The sequence below is a fragment of the Mesoplodon bidens genome (genome assembly GCF_964165515.1).
Source record: "Mesoplodon bidens genome assembly, chromosome: 6".
Lineage (NCBI taxonomy): Eukaryota > Metazoa > Chordata > Mammalia > Artiodactyla > Ziphiidae > Mesoplodon > Mesoplodon bidens.
In genome coordinates this window covers 27098925-27118204 of record NC_138162.1, presented here as the reverse complement: position 1 = coordinate 27118204, position 19280 = coordinate 27098925, and the positions used below count along the sequence as shown (strand labels likewise).

Genomic DNA, 19280 nt, shown 5'->3' with positions numbered 1-19280 from the left:
TCAACCACTGCGTCACCAGGGAAGCCCCTCGGCACAAAATTTTGAGAGGTGGTCAAGAAACATAATCCACCATATGTATATGTGGCCTCCATCAAACCATAGGAGTAAATTCAGGCTCCTTTGGTCCCTATAACCAATGATTTAGTCTCTTTCTGGCCCCTCTACCCTCACAGATGCTGTCATTCTGGAGAGGAAAAACAAGGAGAGAGATGTTGAAGTAGATTATCACTGGAAGATGATTATTTAAGAATATGGGAGAATAACTAGTAAATCTTAAGTGATTTTACTCTCCAACACAGGTCTGCCTGTAATGTTGGTGATTTTTTATGTGAAACAGATGTATGAGTTTCAGGTAGAGAATATTTGGGTGCACTCTCCTCATGCATCTACAACCTATGGTTTAATAGGATATTTTCTCTCCTCTTGAAGAAAATTTAGTCCTGTTTCTTAACAGTTGACAAGCATACGAATGTTTCCCTCTGAAATTTTCTCCGTTGCTCTGAACCAGAGCCAAGCACATCCCATGCATAATTCTGCTAATTTATTTCTTCTCCTTACAGAGACTTTCCAATTAAATGTGGCCACTTGAAAGGTACGAATACAATTAAAGTGAAAGACTCATTTCAATGGATTTTATTTTACCCTAAAACCACATATGTACATAACCACAGTCTGAGAATTTGAAGCTTATTCAGATAAAAGGCCTAATGAGACTCTGATATGTTGTGAATATTAGCCCATGAGATTATAAGGGTAACTTGGCTGCTTTGTAATATTATGCTGTAAGCAAACTTTAGCTAATACCTTAATGGACTAACAGCAAGAAACTGAACGAAACCCTTCAGACTGTGGTGCTCATTGTAGTTCTAAATTTAAGGTTAGAACAATATTTAGTGCTTCTCTTATCCTAAAGTGAATTGTATCAGGGAGGTCTGGAAACCAGACAGTGTTTAACAGAGAAATCTTGCCCTTACAGAGATAGTTAATAGACTGATCAGGAGAAAGTTCTTCTTGAAATAAGAGCCCACGAAGAATTGTTCAGAAGAAAAGCTTAATTTACAAGTTAGCCAACTTCTTTACCCATTCCTTTCTTGAAAGATCTTTATCCACTGTTTCTTTCAAAGTCAAACTGCCAGAACTTTCTCATGAAAACCCACAATTTCACTTACCTGTGCTTCGTCTAACAAGTGTGTTTCTCCAGCCCTCTCCTTTGGTCTGGGACCTGTAGTATCCTACTTGCCTGCCCTCCTCATGATCCTCACTGAAGATCAGCACCTCAATTTAGTGTGTCCAAAATAGGCCTTAGTGGTAGTGGCTACCTTCCGTAGGCTAGGTTTAACTCTGCACGTTAGGTAACAGCACAAACCAGGCTATGGCTTCAAATCGGACCCTTCATTCTGGTATGGTGGATTTTCTGGGTCAGGAGCCCCAGCCTCCCTGCCTCCCATCTCCTTACTACCTGCCCACCTGAGCCAGGGGGCGGAGGGGGTCCCTCCATCCCCTGCTCCCCGTGGCTGAGTATGTGAGGTTGGCCTGTGGGCTTCATTGCTAGCTGATAAAATGGACCCTGCTTCTGCTCCACAAACCTTGCTCTCTCTACTGCCACACAAAGTATGCAGGTCCCCAGGGACACAGCAGGGGCTCTCTCTCTCTCTCTCTCTCTCTCTCTCTCTCTCCCCCATCTTAGGTCTAAGCCACATTCTCCAACAGAATCCACCACATGCTCCGCATTTGGGGGAAGTATTAGACATTTGCCCAGCCAGTAATAAGATGACACCTTGGTCTCCATTTTGCTGGTGATCCTTAAACGAACTCTTCCATCAGCCAGAACCTTGGAAAAGAAGAAAAATGGGTTGCATCAAAGCCCATCTTGAACCCTTAATACATTTGTGATGCCATGACTCAGATCTCATGTGACAGACACCAAGGGATGAGGTTTGAAACCAAAGCACCCATGATGAGATCGAGGCTCTTACTGTAGCCACAGCAGTCGAGTAGCTACAAGAACCTGGGTGACTGGCCTTGGCCAAGATACCAGGTTACAGCAGCTTTTACTGTAGTGTCAGCTGCAATACCAAGCACAGCTTTGGCTAGAATCCTTGGGTGCCAAACAACAGCTGAGATTTAAAAAAGGGAAATAAACAAATCAAAGGCATCCATTCTAAGATCAAGGGCAGCTTTTCTTTGGACCATACAATGAGCAAGCAAAAATCTGGCCTTGAACAAAGATACTGATGGGAGAGAAGCTCTCACAATGGCCTTACATCTGAAAGGCAATGCTGCTTCCCAAGAACTTTTGAGTCCTGGTGGAGAGGGCAAGGCACTTGCTAGAACCAGGAAAGGATCACTCCAAATGAGGCTTTCTTCAAGCATGGGCGAGAGCCACAATGGCTAGACTAGGCAGACCTCTAGTGTGGGAGCTTCTGGAGTATACGCATGGCTCCCCTTTGTTTCTCAGGCTATGCAAGGGACCAGCAACAAAGGCTGTCAGAGTAGAGAGTAAGAGGGGCAGCAGGAGAGTACTGTCTAAGAGTCCCCGGACAGGATACCACATTTCCTGTCTCAGTGAATGGCAGGACCACTCACCCAAGTCAGAAACCTGGCTATCATTTGATCCCTGTCACAAGCCACATCTAAGTTTATCCCGTGCAGAGCTCTGTTAATGCTTGAGGTCAGGTGTTATTCTCATCTGGAAAAATGTAAGGGGCCTAGTAACCAGTCCCCCTGCCCCTGCTGTGTTAACAGAACATCCTTCCACAAACATCAGTCATGGCACTCCACAGCTTTCGATCTCAATGGCTGTCTATGGCCTTTGACATAAAACCCAAAACATCTTCATACAACCTCTCCAGCTGCATCTTGCCTTGAATTCTGTTATTTAGCTGACTCTTGATTGGTCTTCAAATGCCAAGTGAAGCACGATTTTCTCTAGCTTTCCCTGACATCCCCTCCCCAGCTTGTTAGACGCTCTTCCTCTATGCTCCCATCATCCTTTCTTAGACATGAGGCTCCAATTACATTATGCAATGATGTTGGATTACACGTCTGTCTTCTCCACCAGAGGCAAAGCTCCTTAAGCGCAGGGTCCATATTTTTCATATCATGATACCTAATGATGCCTAGCACTTGGGAGGCTCCCAAGTGCTGGGGACCCAAAGATGAATAGAATAGAGTTCCTGCCCCTGAGCAGCACAGTCTAGTCTAGAAGACAATCTCACACAAATGAACTAAAATGTAATGATAAGTGGTATGACTGACGTATAATCAAAATTCTATATCAACATCTTCCATCTCTACAGTTCCATCATATTATACACAGCACTAGTCACGTTGCTGAATTTTGGCTTGACGGACTCCTAGAAACAGTGAGTCTGAGATAAGGGCTGGGAAAGGGGAGGGAAGAAAAGGGGAGAGGGGGAAGGGGAAGGAACAAGGACTACGTTCTATTCATCTTTGAGTTCTCAGTGCCTCACACAGAATCTGGCAGATCAAAGGTGCTATGTATATTGACTATATGGAATTAATCACACCCTTCCTAAGGGGTGGGAGGTAACCAAGGAAAGCTAAAAGAAGGAAATGTACATTATCACTGAACTTGAAACTCATCTCCCAAACCACAAGAGAGACAAACTGCATGAGCAAAGGCATCAGTGGCAGAGCAGTCTAGGACAGCCCGTGACAAGCACAGCTGATTTTAGGAAGATGCCCAGAGTAAATTCAAAGCCTGAGGATATTCTGCCACTCCAAGCTATTCTCTTGGGGATCCTTGGATGTCCTAAGAGACTCACAGTGAAGAGCTAGTTTTCCTAGATCTCCTATCCACCCAAGAAATACACTGAAGGATTCTGACTTGCTAAGGACAGCTATAAATCCTCAGAAATCACATAACTCAGAAGTGGTCACAAGAATGACACACAAAACTCAGCACTAAGGCTTATTCATTTTTCATTCACTACAGACCAGATACTAGCATGCCCCAAATTCCAACAGAACTGAGGTTGAGACCACAGTGGTCATTCTCCCTAGTCTTGACTCAGATACACCACAGCAATTATTTGGGGATTGTAACCTATAATATTTTTAGTAGGGTTCAATAAAAGCTATAGAAAACATGTCTTAGAAGAAAAACAGGCCCAGTAATTTCATGTATGGGGACTGTAGAGTTAACAGTGACTCTGTGAAATATTTTACATAACATGACCCATGCTCTCTAGCTGATAGAATCACAGTGAACTTCAGACTGTTCTGAACCAAACCCTTATACGTACATGGAAGGCAAACAATAAAGTCAAAATGAAATACTGTAGTTTGGTTTGTATTTTTAATTTATGAAAACTTGTTCAAGGGAGTTTACACACACCACAAATATGCTCTCAACAAGCTGAATTTTCATGCTCCTCTTATCGCTATTCACATTGGGCCCTTTTCTCTAACCTATGACCCAGAACCAGGCCACCATAGACCCTGAGAGAAAAGCCTCTGGATCCATCATGTGCAGGAGACAGAGTTGCACTTCCCTCTTCTCGTCTATTCTAGAGTAGAGCCTGAGAGTGGGCTCCATGCCCTGGGTGTCTATGGATGTTGCATTGTTCTGCCTCACAGAAAGAAAAGGGGGTAAATCCTGCTAATGGTTTTATTTCAATAAACTGTTTAAAATCTAACATATAATTTCAAAAACACAGAAGAGTAAAATGAGCAGAAAATCTGTGTTGTCTGAAACTTTAAAAATAGAGAATGTTGACTAGACTATCCCTTGCATTAAATGAAGATGTACGATTCTGCAGCCTATAATAAAGACATTCTTTACGTCAAGAGAATGGGGTGAAAGGAGAAAAAATTATGAATGTGGAATTGAGGAACGCTCTAAACATGGGGGGAAATGTTGAGAGACAGAAGTGACATAGAGGGGAAAATCCTAGTACCAAGAAAGCAATGTAAGTTACAATGAACTTCTAGGAACATGAAATTGTTCAGAGTCTACCATGATGAAGAGCTGGCCAGGCTATAATGCCTTCTAAATCAAAATTCAAACATACCTATGTGGGAAATGTTCCATAACATATCAAGTCTGCTTATATAATGGGTCAGTAAGCAAATGGACTTTACAAAAATTCCTTGACAGTGATATTTTGCTCAATTGATATTTATCCTGTGTAGGGCCAGAAAAAAAAAGCATATAACTTCTTTACATTCTGCTTAACCTAGAAACATATCTATTATGAGTAGGGTTACTATATCAAATACATGCCATACTGTTTGCATTCATTATTAGTAAAAATATTTACAAAAAGGACACTGACATCAAGCTTTGTAATAATGTCTTTTTTCAATTCAAATTTATTATGGCTTTAAGGAAATGTGTGATTAGGCATCCAAGCTCTTTCTAAACTGTAACATTTTAAAAATTATTCCTTTTAAAGTATTGTTCAAAGCTGTACACACTTTAGTTTTCAATAAAAAAAAAGATAATGAGATGAACAATTCATGATTTTATGTATTCACGCAGAGTGAAGAGGAAATGATGCTGAATCAAACTCCCAAACCCAAACAGCTGGGTAACTGAGTTAAATATTTTAAAGCTGATTGTGTGTGTGTGTGTGTGTGAGTGCATGTGTGTGTGTATACAATTTTTAATTACTACTTGAGCATCCAAAACTGACTGAAAGCTGACTGCTGTCCAAACTCTTCAAATTCCACAATTCCATCATTTCTTCCCTTTTACAAACCAGAAGACTTAAACATATACAAGTGCAGGACCAGTATGACCATTTCTCTTTCTTTAGCAATAATATCTACTTCTAGATTGGCTAGATCTACAGCTAACAAATAAGTGGAATCTGGCTTCCTCCCTAAGCAGCTGTGATGAACACCTATGAACACCGTTTTGGACGGATGGGCCCTGAGGGGTTCACTCTGGAAATCAGAAGCATCTGAGGTCATTTCCAAGCACTGCACAAGGGCTGACTTTAGAAAGGCCTCTAGAAGACACAGCCACAGTTGCAGGCTTCATGCTGCTCAAAACAATGCTGCTCCAGTCCACCAGAGATCTGAATCAGAAGAAAATCAGAAAAGAATTTTCCAGGAAACGTTTTAAGACCCAACTCAAACCCAAGGTCTGGTTTTAGTCTTTGACAAAAAAAATGTCACCCAAACATTGACTTTTGATTCCTGATTCTGTGAAAATGCTTCTGAAGACCAACTTTAGTGTCTGTCCGACCTAGGTCCTCACTGCTTGGAGCTCAGGACTTTTTCAGAAGATGGAATTATTTCGATTCAGCTTTTGAGGAACCAGTGGGGTTTGTTTTCTCTGGAAATAGCTCTTGTTCTCCCAGAATGTATAACATTTCCTTATCTTCACAACAGTCCTCTGAGAAGGGTAGGACAGGCGAACCCTCTCCGTTGTACTGACCAGACCATTAGACGACTTGCCAAGTGGCTCCCTGTAAGCAAAGCTGTGATGCCAGAACTAAATGCTCAAGTCCAGCACTTCAATGTTTTTATGCAAAGGCATCAAAAAGGGGTGTGACTGCTAATTTACTAAAAAATCTACTTATTTGAACATATAGATAAAATCCACATGTGACTTATTCCCCTTTGAGCTTGGCCACAATATTAATCTAGACCAAAATCGAGAGTTCACTTGCAAATAAATGATAGCCATAAATTTGGCCTTCATTTATTGTAGACTACCAAATACCTAACTGGACCTCACTAGGAAACTATTTTTCTGATGGGCAAGAGAAAGAAACTTAAAAATACACAGCTGCCATGAAAGGTGACCTAAGAGAGAAAGCTGATAGAATCATGTAAGTCCTGGGGGAGGGAAAAAAAAAAAATTTCCCCAGAGGATGAAAAAAAAAGAATTCCCCAGGAAGTGTATATTAATTAAGGAAATGTATATTAATCATTGTATTACCTTTAAAATTTTAAACCTAAGAAATGAGACAGCCATACCACTTATGTTTTCCTATATGGCATATACATGTAAATGACTATACTAATTAAACTAAAACTGTGTGATTAAGGAGACTTACAATTATAATATACTTAATTCCCTTTATAATTACTGCTTTAAATCTAGCAAAAGAGATTCATCATCCTCTACTTTCACCTGGGGTTTAAAAGTAACTTTTAAAGGCTCGGGGGTCAAGATTTCCCCGCCTTCTCGGGGAGGATGTGAGGCTCTGGCCTCCTCGGGGTCTGTTTCACTGAGCACCTCGGTGTACAGCTCACTGATGGGGCCCAGAGACTCGCTCCTGGCAATGATGTCCACCTCTATCTCCCTGACCTCTTCGCGACCTTCGGCCACAGCATGGTCTTTAGTTTTCCGAAGGCTATGTATCTTAAAAGCTTCCTTTGAAGGAGCTGCATTAGAAATAGATTTCTTAAACCTTTCCCCTGACTGCTTCAGCCTCTCCCCCGACTGCCTTAACCTCTCCCCTGACTGCCTTAACCTCTCCCCTGACTGCCTTAGCCGCTCTCTCCTCTCTGGTGTCACTATTCTAGTCCTAATTCTGTTCACTTTTTTGTCAAAATTCTGCCGTGTCTTCTGCATGTTTTCTTTGGAAAAGGCCTTTTTGATATTATCAATGCGCTCCCTGCCTGACTTTTTAAGCCTGGCAGATCTGCTCTCTTCAACGTAATATTCTTCATCCGAAGACAGATCAACTGGGGGATCGAAGATATCGTCCTCTTCCTCTGGACCCTTAGCAGTCAAGCTTCTGTCTTTCATGATAGACAGGGACGTTGGACACCGAATATCCTCCTGAAGGAGAGAGAAAGCAAGCATGTTAGCGATGGGTTCTTTAACCTTCCGGCCATGCCTTTTCAATCTCCTCCACGGGCTGCTTATCCTCCCCCCACTCCTTAAATGCTGGCATTTCTCAGGGTTTCTTTTTCTTCATCTCCCAAGCTCACCCCGAGCAAACTTATCCACTGCTCTACCTTCAAATCCAAGCAAGCAGACTCACAAATCTTTTACCTTCACCTCTCCCCTTCCCCTAAGATGAAAACCCATTTCTAAATGTCAGAAAGACTTCTCCACCTAGATGTAACACAGGAACCTCTAACTTCACATATCCAAAAATCAAGGCCCAGCCATCATCCTTTCCTGGACCTCTCAGCACCAATACCTCCAGGTGCCACCCAGAGAAACCTCAGAAGCATGGTCCCAAATATTCCCTCTCCTCATCCCATATCCAGCTGGTCACTAAGCGCTGTCAATGATATTGCTTAATAACTACTAACTCCTCTGTTCCCGCCTCCTTCCTCCTTGCCTCTACCAACGTCTTAATTCAGGCCCTGTCAGCTCAGGCCCGAATTCGTGCAATACTTATACCTCCAAAACATCACCGAAGTATTTCCTGAGAAATGTTTCTAAAACATAGCTCTGATCACATGCTTTCTCTACTTTAAAACATTGGGGAGCTCACCAATACTCAAAGGATAGAGTTCAAATGCTTCAGCATCATTAGAAGGCTCTTCAGTTTGAGCAAAACCTACTTTCCCACTCCTCCAGTCCAGCAACACAACCCCTCCTCTGAGTTCCTTAAACACATATTGTTTTCATCCCTGCAAGCCTTTATAAACGAAGTTTTTGCTACCTTTCACCTCTTTCCAGCTTTGTGAATAAAATCTTTCTTCGAGTCAATTCAAATATCCCCAACTTCCCCCAGAGGTCAAACCTGTCTCCAATTTATACCAAGATGACACATGCATTCCTCTACTTATAACATTTATCACAGTCTGAATTGAATTAGAACTCTACTCATTTATATATGTCTCCCTGAGGCCTTCACTAAATAATAGCTTCCAGGAAAGCAGAGATGTATCTTATTTATGTCTTATGTCTGGCATCTATCAGAGTGCCTTGTACATAGTAGGTATACTCAACAAATGACTGTGGGAACAAATAAGAAGCATACGCCTTCATTCAACAAACTGTTACTAAGCACCTACCATGCACCAGTCACTAGTCTAGGAACTGAGAACCTCCCTCTCTGAATAAAACAGAGTAAAATAACTTGTATTCCTGAAGAGAGAAATAAACAAGTTACTTACATAGTATGTTGGATGGTGATGAGCGCTAAGGTGAAAAATAGAGCAGGGCAGGGGGATACACAGTGACTGGGGAGGATGCTCGGAAAGGCCTCACTAATAAGGTGACATCCAAGCCTGGACCTGAAGGTAATGCATGTAACTGGGAGGAAACGAGAAACAGCAAGGAAGGCAGTGTGGCTGAAGCAGAGTGACCAAGGGGCAAGAGGAGGAGAGAGGGTGAGAGAGGTAGTGGGAGGGCCAGCTCACGTAGGGCTCTTTATCTGATCATAAGGACCGTGGCTCTTATTCCGAGTGCGATAGGAAGCCTTCTAAAAAGTTTTGAGGAGGATAGTGACATGATTTGACCCATGTTGTAAAAGGGTCACCCTGATGAAACGAGGCTATCGAGGGCAAGATGAGAAGCAGGGACAGCAGTTAGAGACCACTGAGCTCAATGAGGTGAGAGATGGATCAGGGTGTGGACAGAGGTGGCGGTGAGAAGTGGCCTGATTCCAGATCCACTTTGAAGGTAGGAGCTAACAGGATCTGCTGCTGCTAGATTGAGATGTGGAGAGTGTCAAGGATGATTCTCTAGTCCAGGGCCTGAGCAGCTGAAGGACAGATGAGCCATTTACTGAGATGGGAAAGGATGGGATCTGAACATGCTGACTTTGAGATGCCCACTGTACATCCAAGCAGAGATGTTGAGTGGGCAGCTGAGTACATAAGTCTGGGATTCAGGAGAGAGATCTGGACTAGAGATAAATTTAGGTATCATTAACATAAAGATGAAACTAAAAATCATGAGACCAGATGAAAGAGATCACCAAGAGATTGAATGAATGGGTCTACACTCCATTATTCAAAACTCCTTGGAACCAAGCTACCTTTCAGAAATCAGAATATTTCAGATTTGGGGAAAATAATATATTACATAACATTCCCAGTGAGATCTTGGGAAGAAAGCTTTTTGTGGCAAAAAAATACAAATATTCACTCTAAGGTGGGACAAAGAGTATAAACAGCCTCATGTTACTTGAGGTTGGGTTTTGGCATCCACTGAGTTCAGGTAAAGCTAGGTCTTGCTGCCAAATAAGTTACGATAAAAATTTTATTTTTACAGATTTTTGAATTTTGGTGTTATTGATAGATAAATGGATTTTGGACCTGAAGATAAGAAGGAAGAGATGAGGGACTTCCCTGGTGATCCAGTGGCTAAGACTCCGCACTCCCAATGCAGGAGGGCCCAGGTTCAATTCCTGGTCAGGGAACTAGATCCCACATGCTACAACTAAAAGTTCACATGCCACAACTAAAGACCCTGCATGCTGCAACTAAAGATCCCTCATGCTGCGACAAAGATCTCGCATGGGGCAACTAAGATCCCGCGTGCTGCAACTAAGACCCAGTACAGCCAAATAAATAAATAAATTTTTTTTTAAAAAAAGAAGAAGAAAAGGAAGAGATGAGAAAGAACCAAAAAAGGATAAATATCAGCCAGTGAGGCAGGAGGAAATCCAAGAGTGAGAGGCACCCCCAGAAGCCAAGGGGAAAAAAGTTTCAAGAAGAGAGGGAGGGACCAACTATGTCAAATATGTCAAAAGGGTAAGGACTCATCAAATTGGATTTGGGAACATGGCAGACACTGGTAACCTTGAGAACCAGGCCAGAAACATGGCTGCTAAAGGACCCCAACTTGCTATTTAGGGGTTATTTCTAAAACTAAACAGGAAAAACTTTAAAGATCATGAGATTTTTAACTGAACCCACGAGTTGAAATTTCTAAAAGAAACTGTGCTCCTACTTGAGATCCAGGTTAAATCTGTTCAACCAAAAAATTTACTATGTAAGAAATACATTTATACATATTCCAAAACCTGTCATCCTGATAGTCAAGAACGTATCTCCAGAACTTTACTTCTCTGGATACTTATTTAAAATTACATTCTTTGGCTACAGGATTGGAGAGTCTAGGAACTTAAAAAAAAAAAAAAAAAAAAGGTAGCATGGGTATCTCATAGCTCTCTGATGAATCAGAAGCAGCAACATTATTCCTCTCCTTTCCTGACACCTACTACAGGGAGTAGCTTCAGCAGCACTGACTGGGTGGGTATGGACTGAGTAGGTATAATTAGAAAAGGAGCCAAACAATAATTGCTGTTTCATAGGGAAAAACCCTCACAATCCTGCTGTGAAGAAATCAGTTATGGCTTAACTCAGGAATCACAAACGCTTCTTCAACTGCACAACAAACTCAACAAAATCAGGCTTAAAAACAAAACAAAACAGGGGTAGAGACAGAGAAAGTACCTGCTATGTAATCTATTTGTTGCAACTCCTCTGAGTCAAAGATACCATGAGTTAGTGGTGAATACACTGTAATAATAATTGAAAATTATAGGGCTGAATTATAGTTGATTTCCAAATACAATTATTATACATTTTTTCATGTAAAATTCTAGGTAAAAAGATGATTTTTGTAACAAAATGAGTATTATGAGTCAGAGTATAATGGCCTTGATTATCAAAGTAATACTGCTAAGAGAATTTCGAATATTTACAAGTCCGGGACTTATCATTGGGGAATGGCCAAATACCTCATTTGAGAGACACGGGCATGTGGTTAGTAAGCAAAATTGTTAGAAGATATGGTAAGCCTCCTGGCTTTCTTTCATGGTGAGGAGGTCGCTAAGGTGAAAGCATGTTCAAGGAGAAATCATAACTGTATGATAAAGAGCAGATAATTTTTTTCAATGCCAATGTCCACAATTAGGTGAAAGCTCTGCTGTACACAACAGTGGGAGATAAAATAGCAATAAAGACTGCCACCAAAAGATATATCTAGGGAAATCTTTTTGAGGAAAAAAACCCAAATCAAAATGAAAGTATACTACAGCTGAATTACTCAGCTTCAAGTTAATTTTTGTAGAAGGTGCAATCTCAATATAGCCACTTAAACATATTAACTATAAGAATGAATTATAAGAATTTTGGGAGTTCCCTGGTGGTCTAGTGGTTAGGATTTGGAGCTTTCACTGCCGTGGCCTGGGTTCAATCCTTGGTTAGGGAACTGAGATCCTGCAAGGTGTGCAGCTTGACCAAAAAATATATATATATACACACACACACACACACACACACACACACGACTTTGCGGTACACGGGCCTCTTACTGTTGTGGCCTCTCCTGTTGCGGAGCACAGGCTCCGGACGCGCAGGCTCACAGGCCCAGCCACTCCGCGGCGGCATGTGGGACCTTCCCGGACCGGGGCACGAACCCGCATCCCCTGCATCGGCAGGCAGACTCTCAACCACTGCGCCACCAGGGAAGGCCTATATATATGACTTTTAACTGTTAAGCATATGACTTCTGTTAAGCAAACCCATATGAATGCTGTATACAGTGTTCTAATATCTAATGAATCATTGGATCCATTGGTATTTATCTTTTCTTTACATGCTCTCCCATTACAAGAGATAGCCACTGCTTGTTGATAAAGTGCTGCTTACTCTGAACAACTTAATTTCACAGACTCTTCATAGCATTATGTCTCTCACTAGTGTCTCTCGCTTCCTTTTTCATACCATCTTCTATTTATTCAAGTAACTGTAGGCGCTCAGAAAAAAAATAGCAACTTTCAGGGAATAAACAGGTGAATATAGAAACAACTTTAAAAAAAAAGAATTACGTCAATAGACAAACAAGGGTCAATTAGAACTTCTCAGAAACTCCTCTGCTTTCTTTAGCCTTTGTAAATCTTGATTGTTAACCTGGTCTACTCTTCACACAAAGGTTCTCAGGAGAAATGCTGGGTACCAAGAATGTTTCCTGGCATGCCCCATGCAAGTGGAGGGTGAGTTATACCCATTACTGTTTGTTTGGGGTTTTTTAAAACATCTTTATTGGAGTATAATTGCTTTACAATGGTGTGTTAGTTTCTGCTTTATAACAAAGTGAATCAGTTATACATATACATATGTTCCCATATCTCTTCTCTCTTGCATCTCCCTCCATCCCACCCTCCCTATCCTACCCCTCTAGGTGGTCACAAACCACCGAGCTGATCTCCCTGTGCTATGAGGCTGCTTCCCACTAGCTGTCTATTTTACATTTGGTAGTGTATATATGTCCATGCCACTCTCTCACTTTGTCACAGCTTACCCTTCCCCCTCCCCATGTCCTCAAGTCCATGCTCTAGTAGGTCTGTGTCTTTATTCCCATCTTACCCCTAGGATCTTCATGACCTTTTTTTTTCTCTTAGATTCCATATATATGTGTTAGCATACGGTATTTGTTTTTCTCTCTCTGACTTACTTCACTCTGTATGACAGACTCTAGGTCCATCCACCTCACTACAAATAACTCAATTTCGTTTCTTTTTATGGCTGAGTAATATTCCATTGTATATATATGCCACATCTTCTTTCATCTGTTATCCATTCATCTGTTGATGGACACTTAGGTTGCTTCCATGTCCTGGCTATTGTAAATAGAGCTGCAATGAACTGTTAATGCTCATGGAAAAGCAAATTCAAGAATGGATACTACATTCTCCAGTACTAAATTTAGATCCCCATTACATGTACTACAACTGGCTTCTGAGAGTAAGATGACTGATTTTTTTTTTTTTTCAAAAATTTAAGTCTGGAGAAGGACTTCCAGGGACCTGGGAGGAGAGGGAAATGGTAAAGGCCTTCAGATGGCATAGTTGAACTTGACTACCTTTGAAATAAGCAACCCTCTCTCTCCTCCCATTCTTCCTCCTAAATAACCAACAGGCTCTTAAATACAGATCCAAAATACCACTCTGCCATCCCTGTGTAACCTTATCAGCCAACAGTGGGCTACAGAGAATTGCCTAAAGTGTAAAGAATGCCCCAGGAGTTATGGCCCACATCCCTGGTATCTTACAAATACCTGCCAACTGTGTTTCTATTTCAATTTGTTTTTATCCTTCTAGGCCTTTTCCCTATGCATATGGGCATACATTCATTTTAAAAATACAGTGTGATGACACTGCATATATGTACCAGTGCACATGCCTGCACACATTCCTGATTTTATGCTTACAACAAATTCTTTGACATTAAATTTTGGGGCCAAAAGGTCTGCGAATTTTTAAGGTTCTTAACACATACTACCAAAACCGCCCTCCAGAAATGTACCACTTAATATTCTACCAGCAGAATATGAAAGTGCTTATTATTTCCTACTCTTAAACTCTGCGAATGTTTCAATAACTGCAAATATTTACATAGGTGAAAACGGAATTTTGCTCATTTACTTTGTCTTTTGTGAACTGACTGATAATGACTTTCCAATTTTTCTACCATGAAAGTTCAACTTTTTCCCTTTTAATTTGTAAGAGTTTTTAAATATATTATAGATATTAGGCATTTGCCATGGATGTGTTCCTATTACAAAAAATATGAGTATCAAGTGCAGAGTAAGATAGGAACTTATTAGCTCAACACACAACGCCACACAAAAACTATCATGTAAAATCAGCTAAGTAGGGACTTCCCAGGTGGTCAGTGGTTAGGACTCTGTGCTTCCTCTGCAGAGGGCACGGGTTCGATCCCTGATCAGGGAACTAAGATCCCACAAGCTGTGCAGTGCAGCTAAAAGAATTCAGCTAAGTAAAGACTTGGTAATCAAATATAAGGAATTACTTATGTGACGCCTACATTTATATAACTATAAGAAAAAGGACAACTGTCTGATTGTTCATTAAGAAATAGACCGTGTGTCCTATTATTGTGACTTATACATTATTATAGGTAAAAATTCCAGTAGACAAATTATATTCCGAAAAGTTTACATTTTACTGTTTAGGGCTTTCTGGGCTCTCCATAATAAGGGAAAGAACCACGTTGCAGGGCTACAGGTCCTCAGTTTCTTTTTTTCTACAACAAAGAGGTGTTTTAAACTGGAGGTTTCTTAGATATCTTCTAGTCCTAACCTTCTCAAAGGCTTTGAGAGGGCATCATGCTAATACGGCTAATATGCCAAAAGCGGCTTACCAATATTAAGTTTCAAAGGCAAGAAATAGACTCAGCTATGATCCACAGTTCATGTTACATGAAACGGTTGAGAAGCTCAAAACACTGACATGATAGTATACCAGTTAACGTAGAAATGATTTTATCCTGAGATCCAGAACTCCACCACACGCATATACACAATAGTTACCATGTGACAGGTCTGATAGGACCTGTTGGCCATTAAAGGATGCAAGAGATAGCAGTAATCGAGCTAAACACAGGTGCAAGCTTACCTGGAATATTACCACACGGAATTTGTTCTTCTTCATTATTTCCTCTTGCTTGGTTTCAACTTTTTTGACGTGAGTTTGTTGCTTCTCCACTCGGGCCCTCACTTCTTTAATGTGAGCACTGATCTTTCGCGTTTTCTCAAACAACTTGTTAATGACATAACCCGTGTTGCTGTGTGACTGCGAAAACTTCAGCAGGTCAATCTGGACGGTCTTTATGGCATTTTCCATCTCCCTGTGTCTCTCCTCTATCCTCTTCTGGCTGGCCTGCACGCTGTCCACGATGGCAGCTACTTTGTCCAGCACAGTCACGATGGTAAGAGCAGCGTCTTGGTCTTCATCTTCTGTCACACTCGACAGGCGATTCTGGTGGATTTTATCAGCATTTGAAGCAGACCCATTATGTTCCATTTTATTTATTTCTCAGTGAAAGATGTCTTAGCACAATCAATTCTGGCACTGAGAGCAAAAAGTTAGCTTGATAACAGGGAACAGGGTTGTTTAAAGGGTTGGAAACCCCACCCCTGGAGACTGGTCAAGTATTTGTAACTACAAATACCCATACGTGACTGTTCTGCAATATGAACCCTTGCAAAAGCACTGGGTGCTGTTCCAAACATGCTTACTGATGACTAAGGGACTCAAATAAGACTGTGTGGGTAGAAGAGGAAAGCTTTTTTAAAAAAAAGTTCCCTAAGGCCACCATGTTACTAATATTAAGCCTAGAAGCCAAATAACCAAAAAAGCAAACTCCAAGCGCTGGGTGAAGCTTCTATCTTTAGACAATCTCAAACAGTATTTGTAAAAGCAAATGGGAATTTTGAACTGAAATCTGCTTTTTCTATTAATTTCACATATTAAGCATACTGATATGTCAATATCAAAGAATGCAGTAAATAAACACACCAAAACAGAGGCCGTATAGTGAAAACATTATATTATAACATGCTTTTCCAAACCAAATATTAAAATTAACATTTTGAACATATTCTTAAATTCTACATGCATACTTCTGAATACCTAAACTACATGTTAAACAGCTGAATACATTCTATTCACACTTCAGATCTTTAAACACCAACAATCTATTAGTATAGCTATTACTACAGGACAAATTTGGATAGAGGTCTTAGATGATTTTTAAGCTCATGTGAAGAGCACCAATCGTTAACAATCATTTTTGCATTTATTCACAAACACTGATACAATTGGCTTATTTATGTTAAAACAAATATTTCTTTTAAAATGAATGTGTATAGAAGTAGTTTAAATGATAGAGTAGGCTTTATTCCAATCTCTTTGTTAAACGGACTATTTTCACAACATCTAAGTCTACTTTTCAGTGATCCGTTCCATCATTGCTACCATATACTTTTAAAAATTCAGAATTATTTTTTCAAAGAGAGAAAGGATCAAATTCCAGTCCATACATCTTATAAATATTTTACATCTAACACACACAGCTTTACAATTCATGCGATAGGCAGTGTCTAAAAAATCAGTTAATAAATCTCAAAAACATTGAAATGTCTAAACACAGAGTCTTCTAGATTTTTTTTTGTAAGAAAAGTAATCTGTAAACATTTTTACCTTCAGTTCATGCTTGGTCATTTGCTGTGGTCATTGTGGAAGAAGTGGGTCTGACTTTATAACCATTTGTGAAGTGGTCCATCTTTGCAAAAATATTACATTCCATGGGTAAAGAACAAGTCTTAGAATTACCATGTGGTACAAATTTGTGAAATCAATTTCTGTATTTAAAAACATAAAACATAGACTACTAAACAGTCCAAAACTGTTGTAGCTGAATATTCTAAATACGAGCTAACAGTACTACACTACAAATGTCCAAAAATAAGGCCTCTGAAATAAATATTTCCATTCTTTAAAAAAAGACAAATGTACATCACATGGTCAGTGTACATATAAAAGTCATCAGTTTAAACCATTCTGGATGATGTATCTGAAGTAAAATGACCTAGGTTTTGCTTCTGTCGTCGTCCTCTATTGTTTTTAGGGCATTTTCTGTTGAATTAAGAAAAAAAAAAGACAAATGTCATTTTGTTTAGGATATTTCAAATGTTTCCAGAGTAACACACACTTCACACGTAAAGCCATATTGCACATGACCACATGAAAGGGAAACTGACGCTATTTGATGAGAGACCAACATGTCAGACTGCCATCTTCTCTATAAAGCTGGGAAGGGAGAGGGTTAGATATGATGCAGGTATGAATACAAATGAAACTCACTCCTGGGGTCTCCCCTGCTGCATGTGCATCCCTGAGAGGAATCCCCACCCTTCTTCTGGCCTGGCAGCTCCCAAAACACAGTGACTGCTAACATATAAACTTGTGACAGTAGAAAGGCTCCTGGCTTATGTACTTTCCCTGAGCATGATGACACCCCCAAAAATGACAAGGACAGCTTAATTGAAGGAGAAATCAGGAAGAAATGTGCTTATTAACCTCAGATCAGAAAACACAGGAAATGCCTAGCGATTTTAGACAGTAACTAAGAAGTCATTCCACACCCTTCTAGGGCACACCACAGAACCCAGAATAGAACTGCCGTCCGGGGCATAAGGGATATTCCTCGACTCTGCTCTCACTGTTCCGTACACGTTCCTCCACAGGGGTATAAAGCTCATCGTGCCGTCACTGCTCTTGTGCCTGCCCACTAGAATGCAAACATATCAGCTCTTCCTGTGCACAAAGTGCTATGCTACACAACATGGAATAAAGGGACTGAGATGAGTCCCAGTAATTCTGAGTTTGGGCTCTGCTAGAAACTAGCTGTGCAACCTCCTCTTCCTATAAGCAAATATTAAAGTTGGACTAACCTCTAAAATCTCTGCCAGCAAGGAACTTATAATCTAATGGAAAGGAAGTCTTGAGAGAATGAGTGCTTCTACTGTAAGGTTCCAGGTTTTTATTCAGTTTCAAAGAGCACTACTTTGTCTTGAATTAAAAGCCTTGATGGTAATGCTTCCATTTTACATACTGTTTTTCACAGATTTTACCTTACTCATCCTCATAAAAACACTTGGAGGTAGACAGTGATGGAATCATCTCCACTTCATAAATGGGGACACTGGTTGAGAGGGCAAGCAACCCTCTGCAACTGTCACAAACTCACCTTGACATTGGACAAGTTCCAACTTCCCGGGACCACGGTTTTTTCATCTATACAATAAAGGGGTTTGGCTAAGGTGATGTTCAACATGAAAGAAGATTACAAGCATAAAAGAAGAAAATTTCACTTATGCAGTCTTGATAAGTGGGTCAGTGAGAACCTCCTTTTAAAGGAAGATTCCTCATATGTAACAGCCACCCCAGGATAAGTGAACAGCTGTCCTGTAATGGACTATGTGGGAGAGGCACTCCTTAAAAAAATGCAATGCAGATAAGTCCAAGTGCATAATTATAATATCCTAAATCCACATGAGCAAGACATTCTAGAGGAGAAAATGCCACAATAAAAAGCCCTCAGGGAGAGATCTATGATAAATTCAATGAGATGACCCTTCAGACATAGAGATGGAGGGCAGTGAAGACACTGTAACACAGTTAAAAATAAATATATGGCAATGCTGACATGTCTGTGAAGGCAGCAAATGCATTTGGGGTATAAATTGGGGGTGGGGGTACTACCTTGAAAACTACTTGCCGGGTATCTTTAATTTAGTCGTTGAGGATTACAGCACAGTGAGAATCAAAGCAGAGAGCTGGACAAAAGGCTGGATAGGATCTGTAAAAGGGCTGAACTATCTCTGTGATCTTGGCTAAGATACTTCCCATCCCAGGGCTCCAGTTTCCTCACTTCTCTAGAATGAAGGGGTTGAATGCAAAATAACTTCCTGCTGACTTTAACATCCTTTGTTCTTAAAGATGGCACTATCACTGGGTCTCAAAATCTTCCCTTACCTTTACCTTATTACCTTCTTTCTTTCGTTCATCTTCAAA

General features: G+C 40.6%; 2 protein-coding genes across 2 annotated transcripts in view; both read right to left on the bottom strand.

The window, feature by feature from the left end:
- Positions 1 to 7036: 7036 nt before the first annotated feature.
- Positions 7037 to 16996, bottom strand: CAVIN4 (caveolae associated protein 4). The gene is made up of 3 exons (XM_081237681.1): positions 16905 to 16996; positions 15318 to 15773; positions 7037 to 7765 (listed from the first exon to the last, which is right to left on the bottom strand). Exons 2-3 carry the CDS (start codon positions 15723 to 15725, stop codon positions 7064 to 7066), a joined length of 1110 nt encoding a protein of 369 aa, XP_081093807.1. The 5' UTR covers positions 15726 to 15773; positions 16905 to 16996; the 3' UTR covers positions 7037 to 7063.
- The window catches only part of TMEFF1 (transmembrane protein with EGF like and two follistatin like domains 1), a 92432-nt gene continuing 89462 nt past the window's right edge, over positions 16311 to 19280 (bottom strand). The window contains exon 10 of the mRNA XM_081237680.1: positions 16311 to 17339. Within this exon, the coding sequence (XP_081093806.1) occupies positions 17255 to 17339 (85 nt within the window). The 3' untranslated portion in view covers positions 16311 to 17254. The remainder of the gene's footprint in view (positions 17340 to 19280) is intronic.

What these genes read in the sequence shown, in the direction of transcription:
- CAVIN4 (XM_081237681.1), bottom strand. Translation starts at nt 15,725, where the DNA reads ATGGAACATAATGGGTCTGCTTCAAATGCTGATAAAATCCACCAGAAT. An exon ending in TCCGTGTGGTAATATTCCAG is followed by an intron (nt 7,766 to 15,317) that starts GTAAGCTTGCAC and finishes TCTCTCCTTCAG; the next exon opens with GAGGATATTCGGTGTCCAAC.